The sequence below is a fragment of the Thermobia domestica genome, chromosome 8 (assembly GCF_964235325.1).
Source record: "Thermobia domestica chromosome 8, izTheDome1.hap1.1, whole genome shotgun sequence".
Taxonomy (NCBI): Eukaryota; Metazoa; Arthropoda; class Insecta; order Zygentoma; family Lepismatidae; genus Thermobia; species Thermobia domestica.
This window is the reverse complement of record NC_137461.1, coordinates 284,455,872-284,475,021: the sequence shown is the minus strand read 5'-3', so window position 1 is coordinate 284,475,021 and position 19,150 is coordinate 284,455,872. Positions and strand designations below refer to the sequence as shown.

At 35.0% G+C, this 19,150-nt stretch overlaps 1 protein-coding gene across 1 annotated transcript in view; it reads right to left on the bottom strand.

Annotated features, from left to right (window-relative positions):
* The window catches only part of LOC145693655 (amine oxidase [flavin-containing] B-like), a 65,722-nt gene extending 47,838 nt beyond the window's left edge, over positions 1 to 17,884 (bottom strand). Inside the window, exon 1 of the mRNA XM_081769879.1 lies at positions 17,393 to 17,884. Coding sequence (XP_081626005.1) covers positions 17,393 to 17,438 — 46 coding nt within the window. The 5' untranslated portion in view covers positions 17,439 to 17,884. The remainder of the gene's footprint in view (positions 1 to 17,392) is intronic.
* Between the last annotated feature and the right edge of the window lie 1,266 nt (positions 17,885 to 19,150).

The following is a 19,150-nucleotide window of genomic DNA, read 5'->3' as shown; positions in this document are numbered from 1 at the left end:
GATAGACTACTCAATAGTTCATAAGTATTCTCAGAAACGAGACAGTTTCTATCTTGTTAAAAAAAAGAAAGAAAGAAAGAAAGAAAGAAAATCAATATGGACTCATCCCTAGGCACAGCGTTAATCACGTATAGTTATGAGTTATGAAAGGATCGCGTGGTGTATTCATGATGGGATCTATATCGGAAACATGTTTGTTGTTTATTTCCTCTATTTTGATTCAGTTATGAAAATATTAAATCTCTTCATAAGCGAATCCAGAGAGGGATCGAAGTGACCTTTTCTTTTTTCCCCAAAAAGTCACAAGCACCACAGTGTTGCAAAAGTCCGATGAGAGGAAAAACTTAGTATCTTTCACCGCTCCCCTCAAGAGTCCGTCCTGAATCCGTCCCAGGAGCAATTTCATTGATAAATTCTTTGTTCAACCTTTATACACTGTCAATCAAAGAAAACTAAGACTGCCCTATCTTTCATAACCTCTCTAGTCGTTGGTAGTGATGTTTTGATGCAACACCTCCAATGTTTTCGAGCAGTAAGACTGTGAAGCGACAAATAATATTTATAGAATTTATTTGACTGAATTGTGGCTAGGGATGAATTAGTCTCATGCGCAGAATATAAGCGAGATCCACCTTAATATTATCCTAATGGACTTTTTCGATTGGATTTCCAGTTAAAACTTTGAAAGCGTTCTTAGTTTCTTCCATTCTGGCTACATGACCTGCCTACCCGAGCCTCCTAGATTTGATGACTCTAAAAATGTTTGATAGACTAAACCGTATAAATTATATAGTTCCTTGTTATGAAGTTTCCGCCATTCCCTATTCCCGTTCCTTTTGGGTTCGAATATTCGTCTGAGAATAAAATCCCGAGACGAATAGGAAAATTCCATATCTAGCATAAGTAAATTATATTGCACCAAGTTTAACTTTTTCATCAATGGCAGTGATATCCCACTAAACATTCGAAACACGGTGAAAGTAATAATAATAATAATAATAATAATAATAATAATAATAATAATAATAATAATAATATTAATAATAATAATAATAATAATAATAGTGTTAGTATTATTATAACAATCTACTTCGTAAGGCTGTAATACAATAGGGCCTTCAGCACTTGCCAATTACCGATGCATTAACTTGCGGAAACCATTTGATGCTAGTAGTAGGCCCCGGCGTATATCTAGTCGAGTCAGCAAAATTTTTTGTGACGTCATAGGTCAAAGGTCAATGACCTTGACCCGGGGTCAATGACCTAGGGGTACCTAGGACCACCCCCTCTAAATTTTGACAGGGGTACCTTGGTCCACCCCTAAATTTTGGCAGGGGTACATAGGACCACCCCCCTTAAATTTTGGAAATTGCCAAATCTAAAAATTTGGTGTGGTAGCCTAGGACCATAGTATGTACCTCTATCAGTATTGGGGGTCTATGTCGTTCCCTTTCATGGGTAAAAAATTGCCAAAAATTCAAATTTCGGGGGTTTTTGACCTAATTTATCCTCTTTGATGAGGTGTTATTACCCTATATGGTTATATGGACGTATACAGGGGTCCATTACCTTTCATAAGACATGGGTATATTATTGCACCCCTTGAAAAATTTGGGAGGGGTACCATGGCCCACCCCTTAAATTTTGGAAATTGACCAATTTAAACATTGGGTATTATAGTACAGGACCCTAATATCTATTATGATAAATTTGGGTGGTCCACCTCATTTCCTTCTAGGGGTACAAAATTGCCAAAAATATAAACGTAAGCAATACGTTATACCACGTGTTTAGTTTTTGGCTCAATTTATCCCCTTTGATGAGGTGTTATTACCTTATATGGTTATATGGTCATGTATAGGGGTCCATTACCTTTCATAAGATATGGGTATATTTGTGCACCCCTTGAAAAATTTGGGAGGGGCACCTTGGCCACCCCTTAAATTTTGGAAATTGACCAATTTAAACATTTGGTATTATAGTACTGCACCCTAACATGTATTATGATAAATTTGGGTGGTCCACCTTGTTCCCTTCTAGGGGTACAAATTTGCCAAAATATAAACGTAAGCAATACGTTGTACCACGTGTTTGGTATTTTGGCCCAATTTATTTCCTTGGATGAAGTCCTATTACCTTATATGGTTATGTATAGGGGTCTATTCCCTATCATAAGACATAGGTACATTTGTGCACCCCTTTAAAAATTTGGGAGGGGTACCTTGGCCCACCCCTTAAATTTTGGAAATTGATCATTTTATATATTTGGTATTATAGTACTGGACCCTAACATGTATTATGATAAATTTGGGTTGTCCACCTCGTTTCCTTCTAGGGGTACAAAATTGCCAAAATATAAACGTAAGCAATACGTTATACCGTGTGTTTGGTTTTTAGTCGATTTTATCCCCTTTGATGAGGTGTTATTATCCTATTTAGTTATATGGTCATGTATAGGGGTCCATTACCTTTCATAAGATATGGGTATATTTGTGCACTCCTTTAAAAATTTGGGAGGGGTACTTTGGCCCACCCCTTAAATTTTGGAAATTGCCCAATTTAAACATTTGGTATTATAGTACAAGACCCTAATATGTATTATGATAAATTTGGGTGGTCCACCTCGTTCCCTTTTAGGGGTACAAAATTGACAAAATATAAACGTAAGCATTACGTTGTACCACGTGTTTGGTTTTTGACCTAATTTATTCCTTTGGATGAGGTCCTATTACCTTATATGGTAATGTATAGGTGTTCATTCCCTATCATAAGACATAGGAACATTGATGCACCCCGGGAGGGGATTCGGTATCATAGTACATGACTCAACATGTATCATGATAAATTTGGGTGGTCCACATCGTTCTCTTTTAGGGGTACAAAATTGCTAAAATATAAACATAAGCAATATGTTGTACCATGTGTTTGGTTTTTGGCCCAATTTCTCCCCTTTGATGAGGTTTTATTACCTTATATGGTTATATGGTCATGTATATAGGTTCATTTCCTATCATAAGATATGGGTACATTGATGCATCCTTTAAAAATTTGGGAGGGGTATTTTGGCTCATCCACTCGGTTTTAGAAATTGTTTAATATAAGCATTTGGTATCATAGTACAGGTCTCCAATATGTACCACTATAAATTTGGATGGTCCACATCGTTCCCTTTTCATAGGTAAAGAACTACCAAAAATCAAATTTCGGAGGTTATTGACCCCTATTTAGCATGTTATATGGGTATGTACAGAGGTTTATTACCTTTATATGTTTATGTTCCCTTTTAAATTTGGGAATTATCAAATAACAAAATTCGGTAAACGTTTTCTAGGACCCATTGTAGATGTTGATGTTCCTCTTATGGCCAAATATTCAAAATTTAAATGTTATTGACCGGCTTTATTATTGAATAAGTACAGGATTTATTACTTTTTTCATAAGGCACAGGTGTATTTGTGTACCAATCTTAAATTTTGGAAGGGGTACATTTCTTATTGTCGTATCAATAATTGGTAATTGTTCTTAAAATTGGATAGTATCTCATTCATTGGGTAAATCATTATGATCACGTTATCGGTTATTGACCTATGATGGGATTAGGAGTCCAGGACATTGGTACATTGAAACTTTGTAGGATAATTTGATAATGCGTCATTGGTTTTGATTATTCCCGCCAAATATAAACGTAAGCAAGACGTTGTACCACGTGATTGTCCTTGATGAGGTAGTGTACAGGGATTCATTTCCTTTGTTGTGGTACTTCTTAAGTTTGAGTACACACACACTTCTAGAAAACAGTTGGTTCTACTCAGGTAAACAATTGACGGACATTATTGACCTTATTGAACATATAATGATATGATTAACTCTAAGACTTAGGTATATCAAGAGAAGTATTCTTTAAATTTGGGAATGGTGATAAACAGAATTTTAACATAAGGTGCGAAATTTGAAACAATACATTGAACTTTAGTCACAGCTCATAGTCTAAGATCATTGGTGGTGATTGATTTGACCTTGAGCTTTAGAAATCTGATAGCTAACCTTATTGAATCTTATGACTCATAGACGAAAGGCAATACATGCTACAACAGTTTAAAATTTAATCATAAGGTGATGTAATCTGACACTAGCAAAGTTATTGTTAATGCAATTTGATTGGATGATCACTATCTTTCCTGCAATCTGATTGGTTGATCACTATCTTTCGTGCAATCTGATTGGTTGATGATTTTCAAATCTTTGCTGTATTCAGTTTTAAGTTTTGTTTAACATTTAAAAATCTTGGTTTCGTTCAACATTTTGCACTCACTGATAAATATGATCAAAACCGTTTATTTGTTAATCGAATAGTTAAAAACCGGATAAAGTTTGACGGTTAACCGTGAAATGTAAAATTTTTAGTTTGAAATTTTTTGTTTGAAACTTTTTGTTTGAAAATTCTTGCTTTCAAATTTTTGTTTGAATTTTTTGTTTCAAAATTTTGTTTGACCTTTTTTTGACAACTTTTGTTTCAAAATTTTTTTGTTTAAAAATTTTTCGTTTGAAATTTTTTTGTTTCAAAATTTTGTTTAAAATTTTGTTTGAAATTTTTCGTTTCCGAATTTTTTCGTTTGAAATTTTTTGTTTGAAAATTTTTGTTCGAAAATTTTGTTTAAATTTTTTTGTTTGAAATTTTTCGTTTCCAGATTTTTTGTTTGAAATTTTTTGTTTCAAAATTTTGTTTGAAATTTTTTTCGCTTCAAAATTTTGTTTGAATTTTTTTCGTTTGAAATTTTTTGTTTGAATTTTTTTCGTTTCAAAATTTTGTTTCAAAGATTTTTTGTTCTAAATTTTTGTTTCAAAGTTTGGTTTGACATTTTTAAAAGTTTGTGCACTCATTAGTAAAGAACTGGAACTGTTTAGAACAAAAACCTTTGACAACATTGTGGTGCAATAGTACACGTCAGAACATGATAATGCAACGTCATCAGTTTTTCATCATATATAAGTATCGTTCGAGTTAGTATTCATGATAACATCATCATGGCTACTTGTCTGCAGTTTCTAAACACGCGTGATGTGATGACATCATTTACCAAGATTACTGATTTACAACAGAATGTACCTTATAGAATCTTAGCTAGCCAAATGATCCCTACAAAGTTTGGATTAAGAATCGTAGTGAAGCTTGAAAATGATAAGAATATAATTTTACCAGCAAGATATTTACCCATCGAAGCATCAAAACAAGAAGAACTGTTACGTTTCTTAAATACTGGATCTGTATCTTTATGTTACAAAGGATTCTTGGGTCGAAGTCATCAACTTGAATTTAGTACACAGCCAGATTCGTCAGCAATTGTGATGAAATCATGAATTCAAACGTCAGCACATTTCTTTCCAATGACGTCAGCCGTAGTTGTATGAATTTGGTTGGTCGGCATGACGTCAGCAACTGTGATGAAATCATGAATTCAAACGTCAGTACATTCCTTACCAATGACGTCAGATATAACTATAAACCAGCAAATACAGTGTCATCCCACGAAATCATTTGAGCAAGTGCTTTTCAGGAGGAAAGATGTGTACTTCTAACGATAAAGAGTTCATCTTCGCAAGCTATTATCCAATAAATATATTTCAAACAAAACATGTGATGATTGGTATCAGTGCTAGAACATTTGAACCTGTGATTCGATTGGGCAAAGCAGAACAATTTGGTGTACAACTGACCTGTGAAGAATGGCAAATATTATGTTCACTAATCGACCAAATGAACGATTATTTTCATGATGAGCTAAATGTGACCATAGTCAAATCATTAGGCTCAAATCATGAAGTGGTGCTGCGTACAGTCCTCAAAGAGAAGATGGTGCTGTTACGTAAAAAGAGTACATTCCATGTCCCTCGCAACATGGTGTATCTAACGCAAACGGAATGGAACAAATTTATAAACGTATTTCAGTGTGCGAAACATGCAGTGGAAGTGTGCAACAAAACTAGTATATTCCTGAAAAAGTACTATTTTGAAAAATGTGTTATGCATATTGTACAACATGTATCTAGATATTGTGATGGTTGTCAACATCGTTCGTGGGTGCATACCTGTATTGATAAACAGTTTATTTGTGATCAAATGGACATTGAGTTTCCACCAATTGATATTGCATTAGACCTTAAAAGACTTCAATTGGAATTAAAATTATATGCTAAAGACAAACTACTGCACGAAGTTCAAAATACATTGTATCGACAATATCCAGAACCACTATCTGGTATGGATGTATGTGGAGTGTAATAAAATGATCCATTTCAATGAATTGTGTTTTTTCATTTCAAGTACAACCCCAGGTTCTTACGTGTACTATTGCACCACAATGTTGCCAGAGGTTTTTGCTCTAAACAGTTCCAGTTCTTTACTAATGAGTGCACAAACTTTTAAAAATGTCAAACCAAACTTTGAAACAAAAATTTAGAACAAAAAATCTTTGAAACAAAATTTTGAAACGAAAAAAATTCAAACAAAATATTTCAAACGAAAAAAATTCAAACAAAATTTTGAAGCGAAAAAAATTTCAAACAAAATTTTGAAACAAAAAATTTCAAACAAAAGATTTGGAAACGAAAAATTTCAAACAAAAAAATTTAAACAAAATTTTCGAACAAAAATTTTCAAACAAAAAATTTCAAACGAAAAAATTCGGAAACGAAAAATTTCAAACAAAATTTTAAACAAAATTTTGAAACGAAAAAATTTTAAAAAATTTCAAACGAAAAATTTTTAAACAAAAAAATTTTGAAACAAAAGTTGTCAAAAAAAGGTCAAACAAAATTTTGAAACAAAAAATTCAAACAAAAATTTGAAAGCAAGAATTTTCAAACAAAAAGTTTCAAACAAAAAAATTTCAAACTAAAAATTTTACGTTTCACGGTTAACCGTCAAACTTTATCCGGTTTTTAACTATTCGATTAACAAATAAACGGTTTTGATCATATTTATCAGTGAGTGCAAAATGTTGAACGAAACCAAGATTTTTAAATGTTAAACAAAACTTAAAACTGAATACAGCAAAGATTTGAAAATCATCAACCAATCAGATTGCACGAAAGATAGTGATCAACCAATCAGATTGCAGGAAAGATAGTGATCATCCAATCAAATTGCATTAACAATAACTTTGCTAGTGTCAGATTACATCACCTTATGATTAAATTTTAAACTGTTGTAGCATGTATTGCCTTTCGTCTATGAGTCATAAGATTCAATAAGGTTAGCTATCAGATTTCTAAAGCTCAAGGTCAAATCAATCACCACCAATGATCTTAGACTATGAGCTGTGACTAAAGTTCAATGTATTGTTTCAAATTTCGCACCTTATGTTAAAATTCTGTTTATCACCATTCCCAAATTTAAAGAATACTTCTCTTGATATACCTAAGTCTTAGAGTTAATCATATCATTATATGTTCAATAAGGTCAATAATGTCCGTCAATTGTTTACCTGAGTAGAACCAACTGTTTTCTAGAAGTGTGTGTGTACTCAAACTTAAGAAGTACCACAACAAAGGAAATGAATCCCTGTACACTACCTCATCAAGGACAATCACGTGGTACAACGTCTTGCTTACGTTTATATTTGGCGGGAATAATCAAAACCAATGACGCATTATCAAATTATCCTACAAAGTTTCAATGTACCAATGTCCTGGACTCCTAATCCCATCATAGGTCAATAACCGATCACGTGATCATAATGATTTACCCAATGAATGAGATACTATCCAATTTTAAGAACAATTACCAATTATTGATACGACAATAAGAAATGTACCCCTTCCAAAATTTAAGATTGGTACACAAATACACCTGTGCCTTATGAAAAAAGTAATAAATCCTGTACTTATTCAATAATAAAGCCGGTCAATAACATTTAAATTTTGAATATTTGGCCATAAGAGGAACATCAACATCTACAATGGGTCCTAGAAAACGTTTACCGAATTTTGTTATTTGATAATTCCCAAATTTAAAAGGGAACATAAACATATAAAGGTAATAAACCTCTGTACATACCCATATAACATGCTAAATAGGGGTCAATAACCTCCGAAATTTGATTTTTGGTAGTTCTTTACCTATGAAAAGGGAACGATGTGGACCATCCAAATTTATAGTGGTACATATTGGAGACCTGTACTATGATACCAAATGCTTATATTAAACAATTTCTAAAACCGAGTGGATGAGCCAAAATACCCCTCCCAAATTTTTAAAGGATGCATCAATGTACCCATATCTTATGATAGGAAATGAACCTATATACATGACCATATAACCATATAAGGTAATAAAACCTCATCAAAGGGGAGAAATTGGGCCAAAAACCAAACACATGGTACAACATATTGCTTATGTTTATATTTTAGCAATTTTGTACCCCTAAAAGAGAACGATGTGGACCACCCAAATTTATCATGATACATGTTGAGTCATGTACTATGATACCGAATCCCCTCCCGGGGTGCATCAATGTACCTATGTCTTATGATAGGGAATGAACACCTATACATTACCATATAAGGTAATAGGACCTCATCCAAAGGAATAAATTAGGTCAAAAACCAAACACGTGGTACAACGTAATGCTTACGTTTATATTTTGTCAATTTTGTACCCCTAAAAGGGAACGAGGTGGACCACCCAAATTTATCATAATACATATTAGGGTCTTGTACTATAATACCAAATGTTTAAATTGGGCAATTTCCAAAATTTAAGGGGTGGGCCAAAGTACCCCTCCCAAATTTTTAAAGGAGTGCACAAATATACCCATATCTTATGAAAGGTAATGGACCCCTATACATGACCATATAACTAAATAGGATAATAACACCTCATCAAAGGGGATAAAATCGACTAAAAACCAAACACACGGTATAACGTATTGCTTACGTTTATATTTTGGCAATTTTGTACCCCTAGAAGGAAACGAGGTGGACCACCCAAATTTATCATAATACATGTTAGGGTCCAGTACTATAATACCAAATATATAAAATGATCAATTTCCAAAATTTAAGGGGTGGGCCAAGGTACCCCTCCCAAATTTTTAAAGGGGTGCACAAATGTACCTATGTCTTATGATAGGGAATAGACCCCTAAACATAACCATATAAGGTAATAGGACTTCATCCAAGGAAATAAATTGGGCCAAAATACCAAACACGTGGTACAACGTATTGCTTACGTTTATATTTTGGCAAATTTGTACCCCTAGAAGGGAACAAGGTGGACCACCCAAATTTATCATAATACATGTTAGGGTGCAGTACTATAATACCAAATGTTTAAATTGGTCAATTTCCAAAATTTAAGGGGTGGGCCAAGGTGCCCCTCCCAAATTTTTCAAGGGGTGCACAAATATACCCATATCTTATGAAAGGTAATGGACCCCTATACATGACCATATAACCATATAAGGTAATAACACCTCATCAAAGGGGATAAATTGAGCCAAAATCTAAACACGTGGTATAACGTATTGCTTACGTTTATATTTTTGGCAATTTTGTACCCCTAGAAGGAAATGAGGTGGACCACCCAAATTTATCATAATAGATATTAGGGTCCTGTACTATAATACCCAATGTTTAAATTGGTCAATTTCCAAAATTTAAGGGGTGGGCCATGGTACCCCTCCCAAATTTTTCAAGGGGTGCAATAATATACCCATGTCTTATGAAAGGTAATGGACCCCTGTATACGTCCATATAACCATATAGGGTAATAACACCTCATCAAAGAGGATAAATTAGGTCAAAAACCCCCGAAATTTGAATTTTTGGCAATTTTTTACCCATGAAAGGGAACGACATAGACCCCCAATACTGATAGAGGTACATACTATGGTCCTAGGCTACCACACCAAATTTTTAGATTTGGCAATTTCCAAAATTTAAGGGGGGTGGTCCTATGTACCCCTGCCAAAATTTAGGGGTGGACCAAGGTGCCCCTGTCAAAATTTAGAGGGGGTGGTCCTAGGTACCCCTAGGTCATTGACCCCGGGTCAAGGTCATTGACCTTTGACCTATGACGTCACAAAAATTTTTGCTGACTCGACTAGATATACGCCGGGGCCTACTACTATGCTCAGCATTTTATTTTGTTGAATACAAAACACATTCGTATGACGCGCCAATTTTACAATAAAGTTCCTTCATGATAAAGGCTGTCGGGTTTTCACCACAGATTCAGCCATGGTTGACACTGTTAGTGCAATTCTCGATAGTAATAGTATACAGTCTTAAAGAGTGTGTTATAAAATAATGGTTTATCATTTCTAAATATTTTGAATCCGAAGAATAAGAAATAGTAAACTAGTTTACCTGAAGGAACTACATTCTGTTATTACGCGAGATATGGAGGGACTACTCCACATGTAGACTCGCGGAAACCACTTAATGGCAACCACTTAATAGGTACGAGCAGTGGCGTATTTAGGGGGTGGCTTCCGGGCTTAATCCCCCCCCGAAATCTTACTTAGTATAGTAAAGTAAATGAAATATCTTGCAGAATTTTCCCATTTCCAGGCAAAGCCCCCCCGAAAGTTAGCAAAGCCCCTCCCGAAACAAAATCGTAAATACGCCCCTGGGTACGAGACAACCAATTTTAGCTAATTTTCCACCACAGATTCAGCCATTATTAACATTGTTAGTACAGTTTGTAAAATTAACTACATGCGAAGCCACTGTTATTCTATTGACAGAATTATAATTGACGCTTCGAAGTTAATATTTATACATAATGAAGCTAGGCTTTTCTTACCTGGTGGCGTTCCTATTCCTAATTTTTACTCTCTCTCTCTCTCTCTCTCTCTCTCTCTCCACTCCAGCATTTCTAGTTATCAATAAATATTTTGAGCCTCAGGAAAAGAAACTGGCCGTCCTATTCCTATTCCATTTAGAAGAAAATGGTTATAAAAAAAACTGGACTAAATACTTTGGATTGAATTATTATTCTTTATTTATTTATTTTACTCATATTGAGAGTGACAACACCAGTGACATCGCTAAAGGGGCAAAGGCCGAGCGCCCCCAATGGTATCGTTCACTCCTCTTACTATCCACCACTAGACCAGGTCTGTACCCAGAATTATTTCATTGGGATCACATTATCTTCTAGGCCTACTAAAATTGTTATGATATAATTATTGTAACATTTTATATCTGCATTTCTTAAAGATTTTTGGTTATTGTGTAGCAATTGGCGAATCTAATTTAAATTTGCAAGGCAATTTAAAATTTTTATATTGCACTAGCAGCGTTCACCCCGCTTCGCTGCGGTCACCCCGGAACGCAATAAACTTTGTTACTTAGATAATTTTTACTTTTTCGCTTTCAAGTGATTTATAGCGCCTGTCAGTTATGTTAACCCGTCGAGTCACAGGGTCATGCGGGTTGCATATAAATACGTTTATTTTTATACCTATGATGAACTAATAACAAAGGATTTGTACGTATGGACACCTGAATGGTCAATTATCTCAAGACACTGGTAATTGAAAATTAAAGTGATATGATAAAAACCATCTAGGGTCCACATCCTAACAACCCCCCAAAAATGAAAGAAATCGGTTCAGCCGTATTAGCGTGATGAGCGGACAAAGGATTTTTTTTACGTATTGACACCTGATTGGTCAATTATCTCAAGACACTGGTAATTGAAAATTAAAGTGATATGATAAAAACCATCTAGGGTCCAAATCCTAACAACCCCCCAAAAATGAAAGAAATCGGTTCAGCCGTATTAGCGTGATGAGCGGACAAAGGATTTTGTGCGTTCTCTTTTATATATATAGATTTTCGGAAGCGAAGAAAATTATTGTCTGTGTATTTTACTGTTTCACGTAGACATGAAACGGCAAGCATAGACATGTTTTTATAAGTAAGAAAACTTATATATTGTCATTGTACGGATTGCGTAAAATGGTTTGGTAACTGGTTTAGATTTTTCTTTTCTTTGCTGAACTCATAATATTGTCAATAAACAGAGAGTTGGCATTACGTAGCTCACTAAGTGCACCTTGATTTTTATGACAAAAGCACTATAACTTAAGTGTTAATTTTCTAAGTCATATTGTTGGCAAATGCTATTTATTATTATTATTATTATTATTATTATTATTATTATTATTATTATTATTATTATTATTATTATTATTATTATTTTAAAGTTTTAAACCGAATACTACTTTCACTACTTTCTTTCGTCATTTCAATGGAAAGCAAGACGAAATAGGCAGGGCCGTCGCGTGGGTTGTAAGCACCTGGGTCGAGAATTCCCAGGTGCTCCCCACCCCCCGCGCAGTGTTATGAAAAATAACCAAAGTTTATTCTGCACTCGTAGATTTAAATAGGGAATGTAAGATTTTAAAAAGTTGTTATTATGTCAATTTTTTAGTCTGAATGGCTTTTGTAATTAAAACATAAAAGTTAATGAAACCATGGTTTTTGAATTATTGAAATCAGGTGCTATTCTTGTTTATTTTCAACTTAAATATATCAACGTACTAATAGCATAGAAGATACAAATAACGACACAAATATTAAATCCTAATATATAAGTGATAACTAGTGTTGCCACGAGACGAAACAGAACCCTTTTAGACGAGTGTCTCGAAAATGGAAACGCTGGCGGGAATGGCCAAGATTGAAATTGCCAGTGGTCATATAGATTGCAAAAGGAAAATCCCCTTTGTGAGAAAACATGTTGAAAAGCCTTCATAGAAAAGTGTCCTCTGTCTATTGAATGAAACAATCGTGATACATGAGCTTCCAGAAATATCATCCTTAATGTCTTGTCCCCAATTACCCTTGCTGTAAACTAAGGAATTATCATTTTTTTCATTTCTGGCTGGAATGATGACAAACAAAATCAAAAACAGGGAAGATTTTACAAGATTTTTATTTGGTTCCGAGCATTTAAAAAAAAATAATTGCAACAAATCTAAACATGCTGAAATGAAAAGTAGTTTCGGGATTGGTATTGATTAACACTGTGAAACCAAAATGGCTGAAATATATGGAATCAAAGTGTACACACATATCTATCTCTCTATTTATCTATATATCTTTCCATCTCTCTTTCTCTCTCTCTCTCTCTCTCTCTCTCTCTCTCTCTCTCTCTCTCTCTATATATATATATATATATATATATATATATATATATATATATATATATATATATATATATAATACATTATAAAGCAAGTGGGCTGATAGTATACGATAGTGTCGTGGATGGTGACACCTTTACATCGAACTTTGCTTGTCGTGTAAACATTATTTGACATTAGTGTCTTCATCTTCGACGTACCTATGAGCAATTTACTGTATATTCGTGTATTGAAACTGGTGAAACAAATTTCAATGTTTCAGAATGTTAAAAAAAAAAAAGCCAGGGTCGAGAAGCCTCAGACAAATAACAGCAGAGATATATTATCTTGTAAACTATTTGTCCTTGCCATGTGAGCTTATTTGAATTTATTTTTAAGACCTTTAGGCAACTTTGGCCGAATGGATGATGATGGGAAAAATTAGTGGAATGAAAAAAGTGGTAGGATACTAGACAACTTCGAGAAAACACACACATTCGAAAAATGAAATGAAATGAAATGAAATCTTTGAGTTTTACGTCCCACGGTTATGCCCGTTAGGCTAAAGGAGCCAGTGATGATGAGTAATGAATGAAATGGTGGAATGAAGAAAGTGGGAGGAAACGGGAGAACCCCGAGAGAACCCACGCACACGGTGTTTGTCCACCACAAAGTTTACTTGGCGGGGCTGGGACCGAACCCGAGACTCCAAGCACCGGAGGTGAACGCTCTACCACTGAGCCACCGCGGTCCCCACACACACTTAATGTTTGTCCACTACAAAGCTCACATGGCATGAACCGAGATCGAACCGACTACCACATACACTAGAGGTGAAGGCTTTACGGTGTAGCTACCGTGACATTTCTTGTCTTGTGTGTTCTGGGTAATACTTGTAACTTAGTTGTATCTTGATTAGCATGGTGCAGCCTGCTACATTTTACTTTCGTTCCCATGGTATGCTGCTATATTCTTTGACGTGCTTTGCACGAGACGAGACGAGACGAGACAGACTGAAGTCTCTTCTCGTCTCGTCTCGTGGCAACACTAGTGATAACAAAAACTTTGTAATTTTCTGATTTTTGCTTTTTTAAAAAAAATCTCTCCTTGCGATTAACATAAATTTTTCAGTAAATTTATCATATCGTTAGAATACTAAAGTAACTTTCCCAGGTGGCGGTTGTATTTTCATTTGCATCAACACAATCTTAAAATTATAATTTATGTTCCAAATATGTGTATTCTGCAAAACAATGCTAACGATACGTTGTTCCAAAACATGTAGTATAAATATCATATAATGATAACATAAAAATACTAATAAATTAAAATAAAAGTGAGCAAAATTAACTGCATAATGACATATACATACTTTATTCAAACACTTAATGGTATTCTCCTGACTTTTCTGTGAGCAAATATGGACAATATCTCCTTGAAATCTAACTTCCTGGCTTCACCATTTTCAATAACTTCTATGGCAAATAAATTAAGTCTTTCCTAGGTCATTATTCAGCGTATATACTTCTTTACCAGTTTTAACTTACTAAAATGTCAATGGGGTAGGCATTCTTACATAAATATAAAAAAATAGAAAATTATTTTTAAAAAAATAGATGTTTGTTGGACACGAAAACGAACAGTTTAGAATGATCGAGCTCCTAGTGTGATGACCACAGTATTTCATGTCACGGACCCCTCCCCCTCCTTTACGAAATCCTGGCTACTTGCCTGCTTCGGGTCGAAATAAAGCGAATACCCTATATGATGCCCAGGACTGGATTAATCTATCTGGAGACCCGGGGCTAGAAAAAAAAATGTGGTCCCTCCTGACTTTCTCTAATACATTTCTATGAAGTACAGAAGGAAAGTTAAGGGAATATGTTTTATATTTTTGGTTATATTTTATTTTATGATGATGATTGTATCTTCATTTTTTCTTTTTAAATAGCTCGCTTTTGACGTTTTGATCAGAGTGGAGGCCCGGGTTTATAACCCCCTTAATCCGGCCCTGATGATGCCATACTCTCCAGGTTCTTCTTCAGCCGTTATAGGGAATCAAAATTTCGCTATGTGGCAACATCCCAGATTAATTTGGAGCCATTAGCATTGTTCTACGAATCCAACAAACAGCTGTACATCGGTTTGTATGCAAATAAGTGGTGTTAGTGTTTAACGTATAACGACTTTAACTTCTACCTGGAAAGAATCGATGCAATTATTTGATAGACTGGTAGATCTTCACTGTAGTTCTTTATCTGCGACGTTGCCACATAGTGCAATTGGCGTATCCAGACGAGGACCTAAGAAATTAAAGCTGACATTGTCACTGAACAACACCGAAAGCGTTGTTCTTCTTTTATTTCACTTATATTAAGAAGGCATTAAAAAAAGGAATTATTCTTCGTTATTAATTTCTTTACTTTCAAATATGATCTATTTCATAAATCTTATTCTCTCTATAAGAAGAACAGATATTTCAGTTAATATCCTAAAGAGACACATAACTACCTTGATTTCACTCATATTGGTAGGCCATTACCGAAGGAATTAATTTTCTTTATTTGTTTGTTTCACTTATTTCTTTACTTTCAAATATGATCTACTTCATAAATCTTATCCTCTCCGTAAAAACAGATATTTCAACTAGTATCAAGTAAACACCGACTAAGTGGCACAAAGATCACGTCCAGGCCGGAACTGTCAGAAATTCAGGAGAATAGAAGAAGCACACAGTGTAAGATGTCGATAAATGAACAACAAGAATTTTAGTAATGATCCAAATTGCGATCTTGGACAATAATTAATTTTTGAATCAGGAGCCACAAAATTTTTGAACGGTCCCTAAATCGAGTTTTCGTATTTTCTAGAGAATAAGCACACCATACTGACTAGTGAATTAAGTAATAGTTTAGGTTAAGTTACACTATATCTAGTTCTCCAGATGTAAGGCCTACAAGAATTTTTTTGATTGAAATATATTGGATGTTTTGAGTCAAAAATATACGAAAGGGGTTATCCAGCTCGTTTGCTGTGATGATTTTAAATTTCCCCTCTCCGATGTGCGAAATTCCTCTTCCGAGAATACTATTTCTCCCTTCATGCTCAATGCAGTTACCACTATTTTCGAAATATTACTTCTCATCTCTCGTGTGTTTAAAGTTCCTTCTCTCGGGTGAAAATTTTCAGAAATAAATGAAATTAAATTAAAATTCTAATTTGACGTTCTCTAGGCTATAAGTGACCGATGACTACTGGAAAGTGAAGGATCTGGAGTGTTAAAGGGGGGGGGGCAGCCAGAACCCACACTATGATAGGCAAGGACGGATCCAAAGGGGGGCTATAGGGGCTATAACCCCCCTTGACCCTCAGGTATACACTGGATAAAATGGACTTTAATGCTATTTTACACTGGATAAAGCGGCAAACTATTGTTTAGCCCCTCCCTTGATCATATCCTGGATCCGCCATTGATGATAGGTATATCATGAGTTTACAATTCTTCATGGGTCCTGTAGAAGTTTCCAACTTAACTCTCTCCTTATATATATTATGGTGAGTTTGAACGTTGACATTGTGGACCTCAAGTAGTGTTTTACACATTGCATAACAGAAAAACTCCAACTAAAACTATAGTTATTAGCTAATATTTCAAAAAAATTCCAATAAAGAATAAAAGGCAACCACTCCTGTAAAATTCCAAAAATACATAAATGATAGTTTGAATTATTTTTGTCACTCAAAAAACTTAGAGGGCCTAGGCTCTCCTGGCCCCGACCAAGTTCCGCCACTGCTAATGGAAGCGAATATTTTATATGGTTGTATAAATTAACTGGTAGAATGATAATGCGGGAGGAAATCACAAAATCCTGTGGCCAGCATAAATTCGCATGGTCGGAGATTGACGCCGGAAACTCTCGTACCAAACGCTAGCGCTCTACCACTAAGCCACCATGTTCCCACACTGACTTAGTGATTAAATGGTTAGCTTATCAGTCTTTCACACGGGAGTCCTTGTTTCGATACCTTATCAGATAGCATCTGTGTTGATGAAGGATGTTTCACTACAATCCATTACTATGAACGGAACGCTTAAAGCAGGTAGGACCAGTGAACATATATTTATAAACACATTTCGTTAATAATAATAATAATAATAATAATAATAATAATAATAATAATAATAATAATAATAATAATAATAATAATAATAATAATTTAGAAGTAAATTTATAATTGTCAATGTAAGTACTCACCACTAAGACCAGCTCCCACAACTATAACAGGATCTTTAGCTGTCATGTTGTTTTCCGAAGAATAGAAGTTTAAAACAAACAACTAGTTAACTATATCTTGCAACTATTCAAAGTGTGTTTGGTTTCTATCGACAAAAGATAACCTTTATCGATCATAAGTCTTACGTATTTCATGACTCGAAGCGGAAACTAGTCGAGGAAGCACGAAAACTCAAGAGACGATAAAGAAAAAAAAGAAGACAAAATCTTACGCAATATGAAACTTTCTCACTATGACCACGAAAGTTAATAGAACTCGCATATTTATCATTGGTCGACGGAAAAAGAAAAAAACACTCTCATCACAAAAATTACATAAAAGTTAATTGCTGTATGTTAGTGATACATGTTACAGCAGGTGCACGCGTAAACATATGTTTTGTTTGCTTCTTTTGTTGAACAAAGTAGTAAGCACTTACATTGTAAATGTGTACACGTTCCCTGCACGGGACACGGCAAGCTGTTTCGTTTGTCTCTCTGTTGTATATTTAGACGTCAGTTGTACTACTCTGTACGCACTCACTTGCCAAACTTGATTTTCAAGTCTTCGTATTGTAAAAAGTAATGTACTAAAGCAAATGAGATTTGTTGCCAAGTTTTGGTAGCATCATCGATATGTGTACACAAGGGGGATTGCGGAGTATTAAACCCTCCCCTTGAGCAAAATATTACAGAAAAATAAACACTTAGGCCTATATGAAGATATGGAGACTCAAAAAAGTATTGGGCCGCGGTGGCTCAGTGGTAGAGCGTTCACCTCTTGTGCATAGAATCCCGGGCTCAAACCCTGCTCTCGCCAAGTGAACTTTGTGGTGGACAAACACCGTGTGCCAGGGTTTTCTCGGGGTTCTCCCGTTTCCTCCCACTTTCTTCATTCCACCATTTCATTCATTACTCATCATCACCGTCTCCTTTAGCCTAACCGGCATAACCGTGGGACGTAAAACTCGAATATTTCATTTCATTTTTCAAAAAAAGTATTCTTGGATGGGAGACCCGGGTTCGATTCCCGGTGGGAGCTCATGTGGTTCGGATTCCACATTAATCAGTAGTTCCACGTCTCATATAGCCTTGCTGCTGAAAGGGACGCTAAGCTAAAATCAACTCAACTCAAAAAACTATTCGTACACCCAGTTTTATTACAATGGACATTTCCACTTATTTTCTTTTTTATTGCTCTAAAAAACATTTTAGAGTTAGCTGATTACGGGGAACACTTCCTTTCACTCATGCAACGATTCAAACTAGTCGAAATTTGCGATTGAATTCCGGTCTGCTACTCGTGTGCTTGAAACAACGACCACCATGTTTGTACGTCACAGGTCCGTACAGGGAAAAGGTCTGCGCCGCTCACTAGGGAAATGACAGCGAAAGATACGATGCATATTTTTCAAATGTGTACGACGTTGCTAATAACTCAAAAAATAAGAAAAGTAACAATTTAAGATTTATTTAAAAAGCGAGATATTTATTTATTTATTACCAATTATTTGAATATATTTGAATATCTTAGGACAAACTTGAAGTATACTAGTTTGCTAGTCATTCTTCCCAATTTTGTAGTAGTTACTCGCATTGGTATCAATAAAAAGAGAACTGAGCACTAGTCGTCTCGATTGACCTCGGAGAAGCCCCGCCCTTTTGAAGTAACCACACCTCTATTCTCGAGCCGAGTAACTACTCCGCGTTTGATATCATTAAGAACCAAAGACTCCTCTG